Source organism: Drosophila rhopaloa, unplaced genomic scaffold (genome assembly GCF_018152115.1).
Source record: "Drosophila rhopaloa isolate 14029-0021.01 unplaced genomic scaffold, ASM1815211v1 contig_115, whole genome shotgun sequence".
Classification (NCBI taxonomy): Eukaryota; Metazoa; Arthropoda; class Insecta; order Diptera; family Drosophilidae; genus Drosophila; species Drosophila rhopaloa.
Window position 1 is genome coordinate 18,854,872 of NW_025334990.1, and position 23,556 is coordinate 18,878,427.

General features: G+C 40.7%; 2 protein-coding genes across 2 annotated transcripts; both read left to right on the top strand.

The window, feature by feature from the left end:
* The first annotated feature begins 4,779 nt into the window (after positions 1–4,779).
* Positions 4,780–6,348, top strand: LOC108051182 (UDP-glucosyltransferase 2). Its single transcript, XM_044457897.1, is given in 1 exon segment — positions 4,780–6,348. A coding segment is annotated over 1 exon segment (1,467 nt). The 5' UTR covers positions 4,780–4,881.
* Positions 6,349–6,746: 398 nt separating this feature from the next.
* Positions 6,747–23,469, top strand: LOC123037418 (UDP-glucosyltransferase 2-like). Its single transcript, XM_044457899.1, has 4 exons — positions 6,747–6,755; positions 7,777–7,955; positions 10,786–12,073; positions 23,302–23,469. Exons 1-4 carry the CDS (start codon positions 6,747–6,749, stop codon positions 23,467–23,469), a joined length of 1,644 nt encoding a protein of 547 aa, XP_044313834.1.
* The last annotated feature ends 87 nt before the right edge of the window (positions 23,470–23,556 follow it).

Below are 23,556 nucleotides of genomic sequence, written 5' to 3' on the forward strand. Positions count from 1 at the left end.
AAGAAAACTACCATTACGTTTTTTAATTTAAATATTTTCCATTTCTATCCCTATTTAGTCAAACTTAACTAATGAAGAATTAAATTTACATATGTTTTATTTATTTAATATAAGAACCTTTATTTTGTGCAGCGTCTAAAATATTTATTAATTTTGACCTTCTTTTATTTCTGTTTGCATAGTTGACACATCCCATAAAATTTTAATTTATATCGCCGTTGCACATAAATACAAACACAAAACGATCAAATGCCTAAGACGGTTTTTGTTGTTGTTCATTAAAAATGTAAAACAGCTTAAAAACTATTTGGGTAATATATGCAAATATTTATGTTTGTTGAATATCGAGTCAGGTGCTCTGAAGTTTTGTGTATATCTCTCTCCAGTGTGATTCTCCCAATTTTATTGTAGCCCCTTTTTTAAAGCCGTCTGACGTTGAACTTTATGAGCATCTCTCGGCCCTATAATGTGAATCTTAAAAAATATTTTACGTTCAATCAGGTGATTTTATGCAAATTACACGATTCCACTTAATACATATGCATATGTGATTTTATGGTATTTTTTATCTGCTTATAATATTTTTTTCGGGGAGCGGGATGCTGGGCTCGACGAGGCCTACAAAACCAAAAGAATGAAATTTTCAAACAGAAATATATTTTATTTCTGGGGTCAAAACGTGCGATAATCTTTTTACTTTGTTGTTTTGCCATTTTTTCTATAATTATGCAATAAATAACGCAGCAAAGAGACTTAATTTTCAAACGCTTCTTCGTATAAAAATCGGTACAAATCTTTTTTAGTTGTGTTCTTTGGTAGGGAAATGTGAAAGGGGATTTGGGGGTGGCCCATAAAAACGTCAAATGCGTAAAAGTATTATTCCGATTTTCGTGTTAATATCGTCATAAATTTTAATAATAAATTGACATCGAAAAAGAATAAACCTTGGCTAAATTTAGCCTTTGCCTTGAAGTCTTGGAGGAATTTTCGTGATATATCTAGCTAAAACTATTCATTCATGGTATTTTTGACGCACCTAAAATTCCTATGGAATGATCCGATCTATTTAGCACTTTTAATAGTTTCGAATCAGCGAAATTTCTTATCTCCTTCAGGTTCAAAGTTGACCAAAGGAATGCGTCTGTTTTGACGATTCGACTTGGGACTGTTGAGTGGTAAACGTTAGCTAAGTCATTGCTAAATAACACTGATTAGGCGCCTGATTTGAAAGCGAGTCATCCGGGTTATCATTTAGTTTATAAATCACTCGAACAGATTCGGATCAGTGGCGTTTCTAACTGAAACTGGCACTGGGTACATATGGTACATATGGTAGTTCCAAATTAAAAGCCCCAAAACCGTTCTTACTCAGTTGCTAGGGGAAATGCCAGAGGTTGGAGTCTGTTAAATATTTGCATAATATGCCATACTTTGCTCACAAATTAATGTAAATTTCGGTGGGGCTGGTGGAACACCTTTGGCCGTAGAAAACCAGAAATCTCAATCTCTCGGAGTTAGTGAGGCTCAAACAAACCGAAAAGAGGGAAACAAAGGCAGAAAACAGCTTTTCGAAGTCTATTGATTGGGTCGTAAATTTGTTTGCTTTTGGGGGTTTCTGGCGCGTCTTTTGTCGGGCTCATTTGCATTTTATGCAGGTTGATGTTGAGCTCGTGCCATTCACAAACATCGATACACACAGCTCCAAGTATTTATGGCTTTGGCCTAGCTATCATTCAATAATCTCCGCATAACTAAACTGACCCAGTGAAATTCTCCATTGTTCGTGTCTTCAAAGTTGTGCGAAGACTTCCAAATGAATATGCCCTTAATGAGATCTCCCTGCGAATCCAAATTGTCACACAAAAACATGTATCTTTCGAAGAACATTGGTTAAATGGTCTAAATAACTTGATTAACTTACATTCTAATAACTAACTAACATTCTAATAAGAGTTTAAGTTTAATTATATATAACTTCATAAAATTAGATGTTTAAATATGAAATATCTGTTTATGAAAGTTTGAGTACCATCATTGTTAAATTGTGATTATTTTATAATTCCTTATTATACAATGCTAATTTTTTGAATCACATTGGTGAGCTCTCCGTTTTTTATATATTTTTGCCTGGCTCTTTCTCTTTGGTGTTATTAATAATGCCATAAATTAACTAAATTCATTGCTATTGCTAAATCTTTTTACGTACGCACCGCGACACCACAAAGAAAATATCAACGAAAAACACAAAAAACAAAAGGAACGGAGAAAAGTTTTCGAAATATGTTTTCTTGTCGAAAGAATTCGTGTCTTTCGTCTGCTGGCAGGCGGGATGGAAACAACGACACGAAAATCTTTCAGCAGCAGTTGACACACCCGGACGGACAAGACGGACAAGACGGACAAGACGGACACCCGGACACCTACGCACTACTCCGTAAAATCGGGGGATGGGGCTAGTGGTTTATACGGGGGCTGTGGTTCGGAGAACACCTACCAACCGAAAATGAAATGAAAATTGTGGCGAGCTTTTCGGCCGCCGTGTCGCCGTTGATGGCCTCTGAAATAATGCAAAACCAACTGTTGGGAAATTCTCCACCTAATTTCGAGACACGGTTAGGAGCAGGAGTACTCTATAAGGTCGATGGAGAAATACCCTATACTTTTAAAACATTCTAAGCTTATTAAACATTGCCCAAAATATTACGGACCTAACCGAAATGTCTGATTGTCACAGAAATCTCTTGAGGCTTTATTTTCACCTTTAGGTAAACTTAATAATAAAGTCAATTTATGAATATATATAAAATTAGGCATTTTAAAATGTGAGACTATCAATCTTGCCGTTTTTACCTTATGATAAAGTAAGATCACCCCACTGATCACTAGAATATTAATAGAATCTTTTTGTCGCCGCCATGGTTTCTTTCGTGTGCGTTTTTTGGAAAAGAATTTCAAAATGTGAAGGCATTTTTTAGAATTTCATCGCTGTCGCCACAATAAGAGTTGTTAAAAATCCCCACACATTCATTTAAAGCTTGATGGCTGTCGCATTTTGGTCCCCAAAAAGTCATGTCCCGGACTGTTTATTGTAATCATTTACCACGTAATGGTATCTATAGAGCGTTTTCCATTTAAGATAAATGCGACAAATGTGTCTCTGAGATGTGTTCCAAAAAATTGTAAAGAATTCACGCGGAAATGTGTATCAATGGACCAAAAAAAACTGTCAGCAGTGTAAAGATACAACAGATCAAAGCCTTTTCTCCAATCCTATTCCTATACTTATTAAGAAACTGTCTTTAAGTTCCATAGAAGTGGATTGCAGAGATCTTTTGTGCCGAAATCCACTCACTCAATGAATTTCCATTCATTGAAAGTTACTTTGGCATCGAATGCTTTTTGTTGATCTCGATGATGACGACGATCATCTTCAGATTGCCAGTCACTTGATTCGGTTTTACCGTTTGCGGCAGCATTAATGGCCCGAAAATACACCTTGCCTTGCCAAACAAAATCGAATTCGGAGGGCAAAAGACTTCAACGATCGTGTCTTTTGATGGCCCAGCAATGACACACATTTGTCAAAACGGGTTCACTTCAAAAGATCCCGCGAGAAAGGGAAAGAAGACGACAGCGAGCGAGAGAAAGGGGTAGACGCACAGCGAAAGAGATGGCTGATGGCTGATGAAGGTGCAAGACACGACGGCAAGGCGACAAGTGAAAGACAAATGTGCGGGCCATCAATTGTCAAATGCCAAACAGGAGGTGCTCGCATTGAAAATTGAAAAGTAATAATACAGAGAGAATTTTGAAAATGTTTGAAGATGTAATAGTTTCAAATCCTTAAGAATTTTGGTTACAAAACTGCCACAGAAGGATGTCCCAGAAAATACGATTAAAAAATAACAAAACCTTTTTTTTTTTGAATTTCTGTACTTCTTAAATTCTTTTTTTTTGTATTTTCCTCGGTGTAATAATAGCATCCCCAACCTTATGGATTTCCCGCTGATGGTGTGGAAATGGTTGCACAATTGACGCTCTCGCCATTCATCATCCATCCAAATCTATTGCTTTTCCCCTCCATTTCAGCTTCTTGGCCTTGTCAAGTCACGAGTCTCTGTCTCTGTTTTTCGGGGAGCCTTCGGGTGTTTCGATTGTTCTGTTCGCTTTTTGTTTGCGAGCAAATAGTACGCTAGACCCTGAGACAAGGTACCAACTACCATCCATTCAGCTCCGAACCCACTGACAAACCACCCGAAAACATCTGGGGGCGAACAAACTAAGGAGCCAGCTCATTTGCTTAATCGTTGTTGGAACAGTTGCCTTGGGTCTGTTTAAGTTTTGCATTGTTCTGTTGTATTGGGTTGACTTGGCTACGAATGAACCTGTTCGATCAGCCCCTTTTCCATGTCAGTTTCCTTGATGATCGAATTTAGATCGAGTTGGCCATAATCCGTCGTTTCTTTTCCATTGAAATTCTTTTTGTTCGGATTTCGTATTCATATGGACCGGAAAAAAATCGATTTTTGCACTATTAGCTGGCTTTGGCTGATCAACTTCGCATCAGCTGAATTTTAATATTAACCGAAAAAGTTTTTCATTTTTTTTATTTTTTATTTTATAAAATATTCATGATTTGCCTTAATTTGTATGGTCTCTTGTATTCGCAGCTGGTTAGGGGTGGTCAATTCGAATAAATTTGATCATCAGATTCATTTCAACTCAGTTTCGTTTCATTACTGAACAAGCTAGGCAAAATAGGATAAAATGTTCCCGGTTCGCTCCGTTGTTTTATGTTTTCTCGCTGTAGTAGCTTCCACCCAGGGAGCCAATATACTGGGGATATACAGCGCCCTCAGTCCCTCTCACTTAATCATCCACATGTCCACGGCCAAGGCTCTGGCCGAAGCAGGACACAACGTGACCGTGGTAACCATGATGCAGCCCAAGGTGATGCACTAGGACATCCACCTGATTGTGGTGCCAATCACGGAGGAACAGGGGCGCACTCTGGATAAAACGATGTCCCTCATGGCTGGAAGCAAGAACGACATCATCAGCACAATGTATCTCCTCTTAAATAACCTGGATGTGATGATTAGGAACCAGGCTCATCTGCTTTCCGATCCGAGATTCCTGAGCATTTACCAGACCAAATTCGATCTGTTGATTTTGGGTTTCTTCAACGACTTCCAGTTGGGAGTTGCAGCTAAGCTGAAAGTTCCTGTAATCGTCGATTGGATGATACCGTCCAACACCATGATCGATAAGTTTGTCGCTAATCCCTCTGAGATCTCCTATGTGCCAAATGAATCCACATTTGCCACTGCTCCCATGAGCTTTCTAAAACGAGCTGAGAACTTGGCTAATCACCTGATTCTCAATTACTTGACCCTCCGATTTGATTACAAATTTACTCGCATTTACAATGAAATTTTTACAGAATGAGATTTTCCAACTCTAAATGAGATGAAAAAGAATATCTCATTGGTTTTCGTCGGTTCCCATTTAATAAGCGACCGTCCAATTCGACCACTGGTTCCTGCGATTGTTGAAATCGGAGGAATTCAAGTGAAGGAGACACCAGATCCGCTGCCCACGGACATTGATCAGTTTCTAGAAAGGTCCTCCCAGGGAGCCATCTTCGTCTCATTTGGCTCCAACATCAAGAGCCATATGTTAAAGTCGGAAGTCGTCCAAATCATGTTTACAGTCCTGTCAGGCCTAAAGCAAAACATTATCTGGAAGTGGGAGGACTTGGAGAACACGCCAGGCAATGCCTCCAACATCCTGTACAAGGACTGGCTGCCCCAAGACGATATCCTGGCCCATCCGAACATCAAACTATTCGTCACTCACGCCGGAAAGAACAGCATTACCGAATCCCAATACCACGGTGTACCCATGGTGGCCCTGCCCATTTTCGGAGATCACCCCGTGAACGCTGCCATATTGGTGCAATCGGGATATGGCGTGGCCCTCGACCTGCTCACCATTACGGAAGACGGTTTCGGGAAGGCCATCCACGAGGTCCTGGGGAATGAAAAGTATGGGCAGGCAGTTCGCAAATTCTCCGCTCTGTACAGGGATCGACCCCAAACTGCACGGCAGTCGGTTGTTTTCTGGACGGAGTACGTCCTGAGGCATCATGGTGCGCCCCACTTGCAGAGTCCGGCGGTCCACATGAGCTTCATTGAGCTCCACAACCTGGACATCTACGCTCTATGCGTGGCGATCCTGGTCCTTCTTGCTTTCCTCATCCGACTGGTCGTGAAATACGTGGGGAGTAAATTGCTGGACAATTGGTCAATACAAATAACAAAAATTAAAACAAAAAAATTAAAGTAAAGTATCTAGAGTTAAGAAGCTCAGTTCTTGTAAAGGAAATAAGATACTCTTACAAATTACAATTACAAATTTTGTAAGAAAAGTTACCATCCATTACCAAGTATTACTTATCAAGCATTGAAAGCCGAAACTTAATGGACCGTTCGTGGCATAATTAGAAATCAAGGCGGAAACTTTGCCGGTCATGCGTTGTCCGTTAAAGATTTAAATAAAACTTAGGCTGGCAAAAGAACAGGTGAGAACAGGTAGTAAGAGCTGAAACCCCCCCCCCCCATCTCACCATCAGTCAGCCAGTGGACTTGTACAGGCGACTTTACAGGGAGAGTCGCACTTATTAGTCTGTTAGTCTGTCTGCACTTAAATAAATCCTTCAGCAGGCTCGTCAGAAACTGTTTACCATGAAGAGCGTAAGTGGATTTGACAACTGTCAACTGGTTAGTGGTGCCTTCTCGGTGGATATTTCTGTGGTTGCCATTCGCATGCTAATGACTTGGGGATAATGGTGGAGTTTTGGGGGGATATTGGGGGACGTGGACTTGCCACTTGACATTCTTTCCTTGGCTTCTTTCGCCCGCCAACTCCATCATAATTTGTATGTTCCTCATTAAAATCCAATAACGAATGTGCAGGGATGGGTCCACAGAAACAGGGTTTTGAGGACGGAATTAACCTGTTTTTACTAAGATAAATTAGGGTTTCCTTTAGAAGTGTACATCAGCTATGAAAAGATATTATACAAATATGTTTTTATTATTTGCTTACTATTTCATTGCTTTTTACACTTTACTTGTCTAAGAAATTACACGGAGATCACTAGACTTCAGTGTTTTTACTTTGTGGAAATCTGACTGTATCTATTAACCATTAACCCCATTCGACCTGCAATTTGGCCTGCTTGATCAACTTTGACCCTACTCAAAACACTTTATAGTTCAAAGAATTGGTCACACACACTAACGCTTAATAGACGATCAACAGGTGGCTGGAGTTTGGGAATTTATGAAACTTTTTAATTAGACCCCGTCTAGAGGGCGACTAATGAATTGACTCGGAGCGCACTGGCCATAAATTTTAATTATGCCCGGAGCAGCCAAAAAAGAGAGAACATATAGAACCGAGAGGGGGATTTTCGGTTTGAAGGACCGCCAGAGTGTCACGGAATTAAATATTCAAAATAGCCAGATGAAGAATCGCGGCCCCTTGGGACTCACACTCGCCGAGCGACTCGTAAATAAGCAAACCCACGGTCCCAGAGCCCAGATCATCGATGATAGTATCGACTGCGATGCGGACCAACGACCTTCTTCCACATTTCTATATTTCTACATTTCCACATAATGCTCGCACTGGTTCCCCACTGGTCCCACTCCTCAAATCAAGCGTGTCCTGCCTCATGTTCCTCTTTCCAGCGCCTAATCTTCCACGTAGACACTTGTCCTAGGCGATGTCTCGAAGGTGTCAAATTACTCCGACCAGGCTGAGTTCCCCCTCCTCATCCCAGCTCCCAGTTATCGGCGATGTGTGCCCGAGGACTCGGATCGGTTTTGGGTCGGGGTGCAGAGCTCTCCGCACTGCGTGAGAAACTCTTTGAGGCCTCGACAGATGTGGTGGGTAAGTCGACAAATATAATATATAATCGAATAAATAGTGGGCAAGGAGAGGGGGTAAGACAATTTCCTTGTTTCTTTAAGTTTCCCAAACGTAGTTAAGAAGTTAGTTAAAATTTGTCTATTTAAAAAAAAAAAAAAAAAGAGTTACATTTTTCTATCGGTTGTCCTATTAATATAGATATTTTTTACATATTAATGGAATTAGTTTTCAATACTACATTTTACCACATACTTGCAGTTACTAAGTATATGTTTTCACAAAGTAAATTAATCTAAAAGTGTATAATCAACGACTATAATTTCTGTACTTAATTGGCAGGTTATTGGTATTTTCTCCAAATCCATGTATTCCCATTCCGCCTTGGCTAATCTACCTGTTCATCTTTTCCCATTTAAGCCCACTCACAATTGTGTTATTAATTCGAAACGTAAATCAAACAATTTGTCCAAAATAAGTCACGTCTGCATATTTGAGCTTCGAGCGGCGGTTTGGCCCCATCCCTGGGATTTCGATTCGAAGGGCCATGTGGTCCATTGTTTAAGCCCTTTTCGAGGCTTTTGCCATCTTTTATTTATGAACTCGAAGTCGGCTCCTTGCGGATCCTTTTTTGGACATGTGGCGCGTTCCTCGTGCGGTTTTATTTCCCCTTTTGTCTGTTCTGTTTGTTTCGGCCTTTGTTATCGGGCGTGTTGCATCTCGGGCGCTTGTAGCTTTTAACCAATTGCCTGGCACTTGGCGGCGGACGTTTTAACAGGCCATAAATCTGCTCGGCCTGGCCAAAACCAAAGCCAAAAGACTAGCGGAGCTGACAGCCCAGCTGGGGCACTTAGCCAGTTTGATGACTCAAGCCGTTGCCGATCATCCATCGATCTTTCCAAACACAAATCAAAAGCTCTGAGAGTTTCACAGGTTCTGACTTCGATATGCAGATTCATTAGGGTGGCTCGCATTGTTTGAATCAAATGTTTCATAAAAAGAGAATCTTAATGGCTCTTGAGTTTCATATATTTTTGACTCTTAAAAATACTATTTTTACCTTTTGGTTATTATTACACTTTATTTGGAAATTTATCTTATTCACTGTCACAATTCAATAAAAACTTTTATAGAACTTTAAGCTAAATAATGATATTTTGTTTTGTTTCATCCCACCCTTGTGCAGATTTATATATATTCATTATGCTGTCAGATTCTGCGGCGCTTCGGCTAGCTTTTTCTGGCTTTCGGCTGGGCTTTTCATTTCTGCGCGTGCGCAGCGGCGGCTCCCATAAATTTTTCACACCCCATGATTATCGTGCAGATTGGCCATCGTCTGCCGGCCACTTGGGAGAGCCGGCCGCAATTTAATAAATACTTAAATAAGCTCTTCGGGTTCGCCGGTGCAAGATTGTTGCGTGAACTGGAGTTCAAATGCACTCGAGTCGCGGACCTGTTTCCCGGGTTCCGGGACCGGGAATATTTATGCTTATGAATAAATTCCTGGCTCATTCGCCGCGTATTTGCGATAAGCCAAATGGCATTACCAACAGCTCTTCTCCTTCGTTTTTCCTCTACAGTTCCTCGGCAGTTCAGTTCAGTGTAGCGCCGTTTGGGTTTTCTTCATTTGTTTTATCGACGTCGCGCTTGGGAGCCCTTGGGCATTTATCAGCAATTTATCAGAACCCCCCTGTAAGTCGATCGAGTGCCCCTCGCTCTCCGCGGCACTTCGACATTTAAATGGATTTCTGTTTAGAGTTTCTCGGGTCTGTGTCCCAATTGATTTCCAATTTCTGCGGAAACCGTTATCGATTCTTTTTCGGCTTTCAAGGCTTCGCAGTTTTCTGGGCAGTGTAACAGTCTCTGGAGCCAAGGGATGTCGAGAAATCAAAATCATAAAAAGCCTACCACTTTATCGAGAAGTTTCAAAGTGGGAACTGATAAGAGCAGAAAGGGAATTCGGTATATATACAAAAATCTAAGACTCTAAGTACGTTTTCTTTCAATTCACCATATTAAATAGCTGATTTATTGTTTTTAAGCATCGAAATCGAAAGGGTATACAAAACTTCGGAAGTTGCGGAAGTTTGCTTCTTTCTTGTTCTATTCTAATAGTCCTGCCATTTGTTTAACAAAAAACTAAATTGCAGAAATGAGAATTCAAGCAGAATTCTCCCGTAAAAGAAATCTTATATATGATGAGCCCAGTCCTAGAGTGACATGAACTGTCCGTGTCCAAGCAGGCAGCTGTCGTCCAAAGTCATAAGAAGACACCGAGAACCCTCACAGATCCAGACCCGAGTCCCTCCTCCGGACCCTCCTGCCATTCATTATCTCCGTCTGTCTCTGGATCGGGGAGCCAGTGAAACCCTTTATTTGTTCGCTGCTCTTAAGCAAATTACAGCCTTGCCTTTTGAGCAGGTTGTTCATTCATGGGGCTACCTGCAATGCCACTGGCGATGCGATTGCGATGGTATTGATGGTATTATATGGTTCACGTGCAGAGCGATTTTCCAATCCAGCATTTGCATAAGTCAATGTCCTTTGTGGAGCGGATCCTGTGGTCTCACTGTCTGCCTCTATTTATTATTTATCACAAAACGTTTCTTAATCAACAGGTATGACACAAGCCCATACTAACCTAAACTGTTCAGTCCTTAATTAATTGTTTCTGGTCTCAATGCATAAATATATAATAAATATAACTTATTCAATGACAAATTTATTTTATATTTAATCTGACAACCGAATCAAGAATAACATTATAGTTATTTTAAAATTGAGGTGTAGTTTAAAGTTGTTTAGCTGGAAAACACGATATTAAAGGTTTAAAATATTTTTAAAAAACAGGGAACAGGGGCGCACTCTGGATAAAACGATGTCCCTCATGGCTGGAAGCAAGAACGACATCATCAGCACAATGTATCTCCTCTTAAATAACCTGGATGTGATGATTAGGAACCAGGCTCATCTGCTTTCCGATCCGAGATTCCTGAGCATTTACCAGACCAAATTCGATCTGTTGATTTTGGGTTCCTTCTTCAACGACTTCCAGTTGGGAGTTGCAGCTAAGCTGAAAGTTCCTGTAATCGTCGATTGGATGATACCGTCCAACACCATGATCGATAAGTTTGTCGCTAATCCCTCTGAGATCTCCTATGTGCCAAATGAATCCACATTTGCCACTGCTCCCATGAGCTTTCTAAAACGAGCTGAGAACTTGGCCAATCACCTGATTCTCAATTACTTGACCCTCCGATTTGATTACAAATTTACTCGCATTTACAATGAAATTTTTACAGAAAGAGATTTTCCAACTCTAAATGAGATGAAAAAGAATATCTCATTGGTTTTCGTCGGTTCCCATTTAATAAGCGACCGTCCAATTCGACCACTGGTTCCTGCGATTGTTGAAATCGGAGGAATTCAAGTGAAGGAGACACCAGATCCGCTGCCCACGGACATTGATCAGTTTCTAGATAGTTCAACCCAGGGGGCCATCTTCGTCTCATTTGGCTCCAACATCAAGAGCCATATGTTGAAGCCGGAAGTAGTCCAAATCATGTTTACAGTCCTGTCTGGCTTAAAGCAAAACATCATCTGGAAGTGGGAGGACTTGGAGAACACGCCAGGCAATGCCTCCAACATCCTGTACAAGGACTGGCTGCCCCAAGATGATATCCTGGCCCATCCGAACATCAAACTATTCGTCACTCACGCCGGAAAGAACAGCATTACCGAATCCCAATACCACGGTGTACCCATGGTGGCCCTGCCCATTTTCGGAGATCACCCCGTGAACGCTGCCATATTGGTGCAATCGGGATATGGCGTGGCCCTCGACCTGCTCACCATTACGGAAGACGGTTTCGGCAAGGCCATCAACGAGGTCCTGGGGAATGAAAAGTATGGGCAGGCAGTTCGCAAATTCTCCGCTCTGTACAGGGATCGACCCCAAACTGCACGGCAGTCGGTTGTTTTCTGGACGGAGTACGTCCTGAGGCATCATGGTGCGCCCCACTTGCAGAGTCCGGCGGTCCACATGACCTTCATTGAGCTCCACAACCTGGACATCTACGCTCTATTCGTGGCGATCCTGGTCCTTCTTGCTCTCCTCATCCGACTCGTCTGGAAATACGTGGGTATTTGGTATTTACAAATAAAAGTATTAAAAGCTAAGAAATCGATTTAAAATATCTAGAGATAAGAACCGGAATTATTTTAAAGGAAATAAAATAACTTTACAAAAACATTTTAATTTTAATTTGTATTTTAAATAGCTGCTTTATTCTTTTTAAGCATCTTTCTTGTTTTATTATAATATTCCTGCCATTGTTGGGGCTATGCACAGGAAAAATATGCTACTAATATAAGTATTAAATACATTTTCTGGCGTTGATAAAAACATAAAAGAAGAATAAGTATTTTACAGTCTCAAATCGAATGAATCGAAACCTTGGATATGGTACTATATCCAATATTGAACGAGATGAAAGCTTTACGAAAACACTGATATTTGTTGAAAAACCCATTCTATTTTCATTACTTTGACCTAAGATTTCCTTATTTATGGCTAATTTGTGCGTTTTTCTCCGTGCTTCCCGGGGAGCAGCCATAGCAGCCATGGCTAAATGCAAGCCGAAGCCATAGTCTCGGAGTCCCACAGTTAAACGCTTCACCTGTTCGCGCAAGGCGTGTGCTTGTGTCTTGCCATGGCCAAGACTCCCCTCCACCCCCGCGATTCCGGGGCCCCTGCGAGGGGAGAGGCGTTAGTTATTAAAGCGGCAAAGAGCCAGGTTGCGAGTCTGGCCAAGACGCGCGTGCTTCCTTGCCTGACTGCCGACTGCCAACTTGCCTGCCTGCCTGCCGCTCGAAAACTCGTTTCGATTATGAAAATTCCAAGCATTAATAACTCTGTTGCTGTTGGCCTGGCTGCGACTTCGCATTCCCCGTACAACTTGGACTTGACTTGGACTCCTCGACGGCGGCAAACTTGCTACAGAATTCTGTGCTATAAATAAAAGGCGAAAAATACAATATAAAAAACAATTCGGCTGTTTGGGCCCAATTGCATACACTGGCCAACAGTAGCTGGCCGAAGTAAGTGAGCAAATTTTGTTTAATTTCACTCGCTTTATTTGCCATTCAAAATACACTTGCGGTGGGGACTTGTATTCGTATTCGTTAAGAGCCATTGGGTTCAAAAGTCTGCTGTTGCCAACAACAACTGGCATGCTAATAATTACAACAACTGCTTGAGCGACTACTGCTTAATGGCTACACTAAGCTACAGGGAATATTATTATTTTGATACTAAGCAATGGGAACTTTATCATTTAATAGGAATTTAACTGGTTATTTCATTTGAAACATTTTTGTACATCGTTTTTAAATAGCTCTGACTACTGCACTTATTTCCTTTTTTTTTTTTTTTGGTTTAACATATAGACTTAACATAGCATTTATTTCCAAGGTAATAATCTTCGTTTATATAGTTACTTTTACACAAATTACTGGCTGGTTAGTGTTACCATTAACCTGTTGCTTAGATGTTCTTCCACATTCGAGTTAAGGTTCATTGCAATTTCTATGCAAATTTATATAATTTTTTACGTGTTAAGCAAGTACGTACATAGCCACAGTTGATGGCTGTTAGGCGTCTGGGTTTGTAGCTTCGCATGTGCTTTTAGCCATATACCGGCACATATGCAGGTATGTGTAGGAACTGTGAGGGGCGTAGGGTTCACTTATAAAGCAGTTGTCCATGCATATTCATGACCACGCTTGGACCAGCCTCCAGATCATTTTCGCCGCTGCTAATTGCCCAGTGAGCTGGCCAGGAATCGGGAAAACTAACCGACATTGTTCGCTGTAGCGGAGTGCCCGTAGCCATCAGCTTGTGTCAGGCCAAGATAAAAATTAGTTTAACCACGTTAAGGCTAATTATTCCATTAGTTCGAGAGATACGAAGGGGAGGGGGAGGGGGGACGGAAAACGAGCTGGAAAAGTGAACTTTTTTAATTACCAGACTGAATGGACGGGGCCGATTAGCCACAGACGCGGGGCCCCGCCAGGTGGCGCTAGTATGGCCCCAATCCATAAATCCATAACGAATGCAAATTGCAGGCCGGGTTATTAATGCGCGACTCTGCGAAATATGTTTTCCACAATAATGGCATTTCAAACTTTAACCATACCTCCATGTAATTGGACAAGCCAGTTCGGTTTATTCCACCATGTCTGTTTGCGATAATCCATATTAAAAGTGAATTACATCGTTTAACTATTCCACAGTAATTAAATTATTTTTGCATGCATAAGCGGGGTCAATACCGGCTTGGTAATTTATCAGTTTCACTTTATTGTTTAGATTGTAGATAGTATTTTTGTGTAGATGTCGCCAGAAAAACTGAAGTTATTCTTGCATTTAAGTGCGATCACTTGCCCAGGGTTTCCTGCCAGACACAAAAGCTCAGTGGCTCTGGGAACAATGCTAATTTGATGCACCCCAACGATGCTGAATCAGCGAACCGATGCACATTCCCATTCCAGTAAAAGCTCCACTTTCAACTGCAATTCCACACAGAAAACTTTTTCCTTTTCATTTAAAAATAAAAAAAATGTTTATTTAACTTTGATAACAATATAGTATTAACAAGATTCTTGAACAAGATCAAGGCTTTCATAAGAGTAGTTGTATGTGAATATCTAACTAAGGACTAACTATTAATAAGAAGAGTTAAGGTGAGTTTTTTCACTGTGCACTGTAGACCTTCGCTAAAGAGCAGGCGTGCCAAACAGCCATGGGATGGATACACAGTAGCCCAGGTGGATTCGGTGGAGTGGGGCAGCGTTCAATTACCTGTGGCCAAGAGGCGCTGAGTTAGTTGCGCTAGCTCCGGTAGAACTGGGAACTAGACACTGGGAGACCGCTCCTTGCGGCATTGTTTCGGTGGCACGAGTCACCCGTCTGGAGTCCGGAGCTCTCCTCCTTTTGGGTTTTACCTGTCGGTGCGGGCAATCAGTGCAATCAAGTTGGGCCAGCAGGAAATAGCCTTCATTGCCCTTGATTATGAGCCATGAGCTTGCACTCCGAGTTTCACTTCTTGATCAATTTAGATAACTGTTGGGAATTCAATTGGATTTTCTAAATAGAATGGGAATCACAAGTCATAAAATGAAGCTCATTAGTTATTTTGCTAATATTTCAATCCTTATACCCCAAAACTAAGACCCTCGACATGAGAGTCCGCAAGTACATATCTCTGGCAACTTATTATGTTTCATACACCACAGTTACAAACTATTTGAGCCCAGAGATTCCACCACGTCGCTGTCTTAAGTATAAGTATATAAATGAGCTAGCTGAGAAGATCATTAATGCACAGTTAAGAGCCTGGGGCTTAAAAGGGGTTCGGGTTTCACAAGATCGCATCGTCAGCGAAGTCGCAAAGGTAATGCCGCCATGTGTGTATTGGTTGCATATCTTTTACGACTTTTGGACTTGGCTAGTTAGGGTTTTGAACCTGTTCTTTCGGCCACAGTTGTCGTAGCCACGCTTCGCTCCAGCTGCCCCTTTCGGTATTATTAACGATCATTATGAAGTTTTAACTTAAGTGGTCAATTAACATTTGCATGACTGAAATCGGAATTGGAAATTAGTGTATAACTAATTAATGCACAGAGAAGAGCTTGAAAAGCCGAACTAGAGTTGATTTTACAGGGCACTCCAGTTTCCAATCTTCGGGCATCCAACATGCCAAGTTCATTAGGAGTCATCCAACCGGAGGAGTGAGACATAATTATGTTCAATTGGAGGGGCCATCGAATGCATTTTCGGGAGTTCCCCCCTGACTGTGACACAATCAATTGAAAGAGTGACAGGGCATGACTTCGCACAAGTCACTTATAGCATTTTCTCCCAGCCCCAGAGCCTTCGATATTATTAATATAGCCTGATTGCTTTGTTAGCTGTTAATTGATTTACGCCCTGCCATTCTTTTCCCCATTGGACTCGCTTTTATTATCATGTCAAGGCGTATTATATTACAGCCCGTAATTTATAAATCATGCTCAATATTTTGATTTCAGCTCATTTCCAGTGGCCAAGCACAATCTCTTCCCTTTTATTCTGTTGCTGTGGAAGATTGAGACAAGAGGTAATATAAGTATGCATAGGGTTGATTTGTATTTTTAGGTTGAAGTGTAAAATTACTTATAAGTTGTTATACTTTTAAATCGAAAGAAATGGGTAGAAAACTAAACTGTCCACTTATAGTACCTTATTCTACTGGACGATTAGATACCCTCCTCACGCACTTGATTAGATACACCCGCCTTGACGTTTGATTAGATATAGTAGCTCTCCATATACCATATAAAGTACTTAGATACGATGACGCTTGGGACTTCTCTTCTTCCGATTTTGAAGGCAGTTGGAACTGCCCAACGCCCTTTCCCACAAGTCTTTGGGGAATTTTATGGGATAAAGCTGATTAGGTTTTCTTTGAACTAACTGAATTTAAAACCTGTACACTTTTATTGGTCAGCGTTGATTGGTTTTCCAATCAGTTACAAATAATTAGTAATGAAATATCAGTGGGCCAAGCCCGAGAGAAACCCGACAGCTGGAGTATCTTATTCTGTGGACACACACCTGGCCAACACAAATCAGATGTCGAAGGTGAGATATGCGGCCTTATGAAATTAATTTCAGCATTTTAGCCCCTGGCCACTGACAGAATCGATTGTCTAGCTCGCTTCGGCTATGGGTGACTTTCAATGGATCGTGGCTGCTATCGTTTATTTTTTTCAGCTCAAGTGGGGGGTGTTCTGGGGCCGTGTGGTGTGAACGCGACATTATCGTGTAGAGCCATGTGGATATCAAGTGTTCTCGTCGCTATTGCGATTAACACTCGCGCCATCGTGAAGTGCTTCCCTATCGAAACTGGACCCTCTATTGGCCGATTTAAAGTGTAGATTGGCCAGTACACACACTCTACTACTACATCACTAGGCCGCAATTAGTTGTTGCTTGTGAAATTGTCACACAATTGCTGACTTTGCAGTTTTTATTAGATTGTTTGACCGTTAGACTGCTTAAAATTTTTCTATGGAATTAGGAAATAAAAATCTTGTGGGCTTGGCAAGCCATAGATTTCACTAGAAATCGGAAAAGATTAGGCAAAATATTGAAATAAATAAAGTGTTATACACCTAAATTCATTTAGTGGTGTTAAACAGTCAACGCTCTTTGATATGCGTGATTCACCTCCTAAGGTTGTGTTACTACGAACTCTATTCTGGAATATTTTACTGGGTAATATAAAGCAGTGGATCAACTAGTTATGCATTATTCAAGGGACGGCTTTTGAATCCCGTGGATTTAATTGATTTATGCAGTCTTTTGTTGAAACAGCCAGAATGGGTTTGCGTTTACGACACTTCAAAGGCAGGGGAACAAAAGAGGAAAGGAGTTGGAAGCCCAAGCAGAAGGTGTATACACATTTCATTAGAGGCACTGCTAAGTTCATTAACAGGTGTTATATTCGTTCTGGTTACGTTGGTCGTTCCGCCTTTCGGGGATCGTTTCGACCAGGCTAGACCGCGACTAACGCATTTTTTGTTTTCCTGATTAGATTAACCCCCCGGCACCCCATCGGCCGGGAAACCAGAAACAAGAAACTATACCCACTGGGGCAAGAAACTGTAAAATTTAAAAGCCCTGTAAACGCTTTTACGATCCCTATTCCTTCGACATAGACTTCCCAGCCCGCACGAGTCTTGGGGCTAGGGTCATATATCTCTCTGTTGTCGGTGGGTCTCTATATAAACAGAGTCTCTCGGGTGTGGGTTTAACCACATACCATATATATTCGCATTGTATAGGCATGCCTGCAACTCTGGACACTCTTGACAATTAAGTCGCTTGTTTGCCTGGTGGCACTCGCTGGAATTTGTATTTGTTTTGTCTGTTATTACAGACTCAGCGGATTGATGCTGTCACGAAAAGCGAGAGATAAAGATAAATTTGAAGCCTAATATACTATCTCTGGTGGGGATCAGCTTCCCAGCTGTTATCTTGTCTGGCGGTGTCTTATCAATAACTTTGTATACAAGAAACTGAGTGGATGACATAAGTGGAAAATAGAAAGGGCTGAAATAGATGGTTTTCGAGATAAGGATAGTTCCTTTATCCGTATTGAGACTAGACTAAGACTAAAAATTTGAATACAAAAACCAAAAACATGTGGTTTTCGAGGTTAGAAGAAATAAATGCATTTATGTATGCCTAATTTGTTTAACTTAACAATTTCTTCAACCTCATAATATGTACTGATTCAATTTTAACTATCACTTAACTAACTTCGGAGTCAATAATATAATTAGGTTATTGTCTTGCTTTGTAAAAATACACATGAGACGTAAAAAAAACTAATAAATTGGTAGGAGAATGGACTCAAAATACACGTTCATATTAGAAAGCATAATTAATATGAGCGCTAATTGTCTAGTTTAATTAAATGATAAGCTTCCTACTGTGATCTTGCCTCTTAATCTTTTAGTTAATGCTCAACAGGTGCGATAATTTTCTTGAACAGTTGAAGTTCCGCCCAATTACTTTAACCGCAAGCACATGTCCTCGAATAAATCATTTTAACTGAGCTGCGTTTTCCCCGATCACGTTTCGGCGATTTATAAGCATTTAATTGTTTGATTATGGCCAGCTTTGCCCGAGGTTTCTTATTTCTTATTTCACATTTCTCTAATTTCAAATTATGAGCATTTAACGGCTCCGAAAGAGGGGAGAAGAGGCGACACGAAACGAAACCCAACCTGCTGCCTTGGCTAGTTGACTATAATCGTAAATTTGTGGATATAGAGAAGAGGTCGGCGGTCCGGGGAGGGGTAGTAGGTATCATAAAAGAAGACGATTTTTGTCACTAAATGCTGCTGCCGCGATGAAATTAAGAAACCAGCGAGCAGCCTCCGAAGCGAGCGGAACCATAAAATATATTTTTTATACGCTCTGCCCACTTCTCTCTGTCTTTCTCTATATATACACACAGCACAGCATATAGTGGTGGTTACCTGCAGACTCCGCCGGGGTCCGGGAATGGTAAAATGGGAATTGGGAACGATCTCGCCTCTCGTTTTTTTTTATTTTTCAACTGATGTCATCCCAAAACGCGCCGTTCTGCCGCTGCAAAAAATAAGAATTTATGACCAATTTTCTGCCGCTTGTCTCCGCATTATCCACTCCTTTCCAGCTCATCCTTCCGCTCGTTTTTTTTCGCTCGACGCACAATTGAAAAACTTGTTTTTCCTGCCACCTTTACGATTTGTTTGGTTTGTACTGAAGGTTAAGGACACGGACGACATCTTTACCTGACAGTATTAGAGTATCAAACGGATCTAATGCTGCCCGGTAAGATGTGAACAGATGTCCTTGCTAAATAGCAAGTTTTCGGCATTCCATTTGGTTTGGTTGGTTGTTTTTACAAGTTTTATAATCTCCATTTCCAGAGGAAGCTCAAAGTCCTCAAAGAAAACCTTGGAACATTGGCCCCTTGGCGATAAGAAATTCTTTGCGATTTTATTTAAATGTTTTTTGTTTTTTTGGTTTGTCGGTCTGTTTCTCGCTTTGTAAATTTAATCCCATAACGAGTATTGATTTTTTTCTCTGTGTGGGTTGTGGGTTGACAAAAACGAAAACAAAGCCAGGCTCCATTAGATGGCTTAAACGTGTGTGTATGTGTGTGCTTTAAGTTACCCAATAAACTTTAACTTTGAACCGGCGCGCGTGATTTTCCGGGGCGTATAAAACGCCTACTTTGACGCAGGAAAAAACGAATAAAAAGTTGAACATGTTATTTATAATTAAATTGAAGCTGGCGCCATCCGATAAATGCAATTATTATTGTTACGCGAGATGCACACATACACTGCGACACTCCGTATCGTGTGGCTGTTGTTATTCTTGATTTTTAATTTTTTTTTATTTTTTCGGCCACCGGAAACATGCACAATAACGCCCGCACACACATGCAACTGAAAAGAGCAGAGCGAACAGACCGTCACGATCAAGCACCAAAAAAGAATTGAAAGCTGCGGCGCCGGCGAGTTTTGTTTTGCCGTCGGCTGCGCTGCCCGCGGTTAGAGATGGGAGCGTTTTTGGGGCGTGACACGAAGGCACTCGAGACCACGTGTTTTCCAATTAATTGTGGTTCGGATTCGTGCCTAGGATGTATATTTAATTTTTTTGTAGAGTTAAAATTGGTCGGGATTTTTCTCAAACTAAAAAAAATAAATTTAAATTGTTGATTTTAATATAAATTTAGTGAAATTTTAACAAGACTTCGTTATGTTGGAAAATATACAATTAAGATAGTTTGGACTACAAGCATTCAAAGTAAATAAGAAAGGTATATCATTTAAAGCCAGATGTTTGTAACTAAGTGAAGAAGATAACAAGTTGAAATGAATCTTATTGCGGCACGCGACCATCTCTAGCCGCGATCTTCGGACGGCAGCGACGTTGGCAGCGCTGCTTCAAACATGTTGCAACGACCACGACGTTGTTGCGTTGCCGCTTTTGTCATTACGTATACGCATACGTATACGTGTGATTTGATTTTTAACTGTGACACATTCCTTTGTCGCGTATATTGTAACGGTTTCTCGGCGTCGCTGTCACCGCTCTTTCTCCTATCAATTAGACGCCCCGACCCTCCTCTAACCACCCCCTCACCCGCCCACTGACTTGCTTTCCCGCCTCTTTTTAATTTTAGTGGCTTTCATTGATTAATCAAATTGAAATTGAAAAGAGGGGCTTGAAAATCCAAAAATAGATTTTTGATCTTTTAATTTTCTACTATATTATCGTTGCACATAAATTTAAATATAAGGGAAATAAAAAAGTATCATGATTTCCTTATCTACAATTGGACCAACGGCTTACTATAACTGTACTCTGTGCAACGTAAAATGAATTAGTAATAAAAGCATTTTTGGAGTCACCTTTTATTAAAGGTTTTCACCTTTCTCTAATGATTATACTTTTCTAGTCAAGCTCTTTAACTCAAAATTAATTAATGGGTTAATACTTTCTATTGATCTCTTTAAACTTGGTCAGAGGTTAATTAGGCTTGCGAATAAATATTATTTTATGGTTTATTAATACATTTTTATACAAAATTTGGCGGGAGACTTAACAAAGTCTTCGTTTCACGTAAACTTTTATATTTTCTGCAGTTTTCTTTATTTCTTAAAAAAAAATTGGTTACCTGTATTCTTTAGATTTTCTGAGTTGAGAAGAATTACTATTTTACCCAATTGTTCTTCTCTTTTATACTATTCAAACTAATTTTTCCCGTTTTTTCTCTGTTAAATTTTTGCTGACACCTGTTACCTTGGCGACTTGGTTTTTCCATGGGCCCTTCTGTGATTATTAAATCATGACACGAAGTTTGGCTTCCGTCAACGTTTACAGGAATTTTTTGTGTTCTTTTTTTGGCTGCGGCTTTCATTAACACATTTCGTTTGGCATTGCCTAATTTCAATGTTAATCAATCGTGGAAAATTTGCTTAATTGCCTTTAATTTTTGGGCATACAACAAATCAGTGAGTCAGCAATGGAGACACGTGTAAAAGTTCTGGACGCCAGGCTTTAATTCGCGCGTTTTTTCTTTAATTTTTTCTGGCAGTTGGGTGAATGATCGGATCGGATCCGGCGGAGCTGGAAATGTGTGAAACACGCGTAAAGCCCGGTAGGTGTTAAAAATATCGGTTGGCTCTCGATCCGCACACACACACTCGTCACGAATTAGAATTCATTAGAACTTATTTGGAATTTCTCTTAACACTTGACCGAGTTTCGGATGTTGCACTTGTCCGCTCCTCTTGACTTTTGATTTCCTCAAGGGTTCAGGTTATGTTTTGAGGTTTTTGGGCTTTTACTGTTTACTGATTTCTATTTTCTTTGTGTTTTTTATTCTACTTTTTATTTCTATTTTGCTGGACCTTTACGTCCATTGGCGCACGAGGCCCACGATCAACTGTATTCATAATAACGTTCAGATTTGGGGAAACTATACCTTCGTTTTTGCTCTGCCCGAAGTTCTGCCGACGCTATGTTAGGTGTTGGACGCTGCTAACAGACCGCTGTTAGTTGGGTGAGAGCGAACCTCTGCCCGAAGACGTGTGTACTAACGTTCATACTTGGCGAGCTATATGAAAGATGTCTTTTAGACTTAGCGCCTTGCGTCGCAACGTTGGCAGCACGACGTCGAACTTGTTGCGTGTCACACAGCTGTTCCCCCGGCTCGCTCTCTCCCGCTTGCTCTTACTGGCCCCCGTTCTTGTTATTTGTTGTCGCATTTCTATTAGCCCCCACCGATGGATAGAGCCATCTCGCTCCGGCCCACAGCTCCCCGGCATGTTGCGCCTAGACCTGTTGGCATCTCGCTCACACCGAACATGTTGCAACCGCATGGTTTTTGTAACACTTACGTTGCCTTTTACGTCTGGTTACGTCGCTCCTGGAAAAGTCGTAAGCCTAGTGTGATTTCCTCGGTTATTATTTTTTAATATCTTGCTTGTCTTCATTTCTTATTTATTATTTTTTTTGGCACATAAGTATTGTAACTTATTTTTGGCTTTCCCCTCGCTTTTGGCGGGCTGTCCAAAAATGGACATGTTCACTCAATTAATAAGAGCAGCCCTGCGGCAGATCAGCTGGCACCCTACAATGAAAATTGAGATTCACTTAGTTCACTTTAATGTTACATTTTTAAAAGTTTTTTCCTTTTGAGCTCTATCGAATCAGTTAAAATGTTACATATATTTTTTCATTTAATAAATTATATTAAAGTCGAACTTTAATAGCACAAAACCATCATCTGCTTGACAATAAGTTCAAAATAATGTAGACTTCTAGTTATAGATTTGGTTTAAACTTTACTAGTACTAATACTTTCTATTGTCAACAAATTTAGTTTGACTGTGCTTTTTAATTTTACCATAAAATCATATATTGTTTGCTGGCTCACATTAATTTGTTATAAAACAAAAAAACTTTTAAGTCTTCCTGTATTACTATTTCTGTACTTTCAAGGCTGGCCCTTTTTTTCGAGACGTTGGCTGTCAGGATCAAAATCAAAGAGCCTCAGGACTTAGGGATGTGTATTGTAATTATGTGCATATTGGCCGCACAGTAGGGGTCTTTCAGTGTCAACTGCAGCCGCACTCACAAATTGTCTGGCCGAAAAAGCTTTCGGGATTTCAGTGCTTCATTTCATTTTTGGTTTGGGGTTATTCTTGTCTTTCCCGTTTCATGAACATCATGCCGAATCTCCTTTCCTCCAGGGTGGAGTGTTCTGGAGAAGGGAACGAGTCCTACCTGCCCAAGCTGGCGATTCCAAGTCCAAGTCCCAGTCCAATCCCATGCCCATGCCCATTCTCATGCCCATACCCATACTCGCGAAAAGATCTGGTTTTCAATTTTTCTTGTATGCCGTTTTCTTCGCCTTATAATTTTTGAATTTTTTCACTCGGGTTGAAGGACCCGACCGAAACCCTTTTCCTGTTTTTCGAGCAGATTTGTACGCCAGCGGCGGCTAA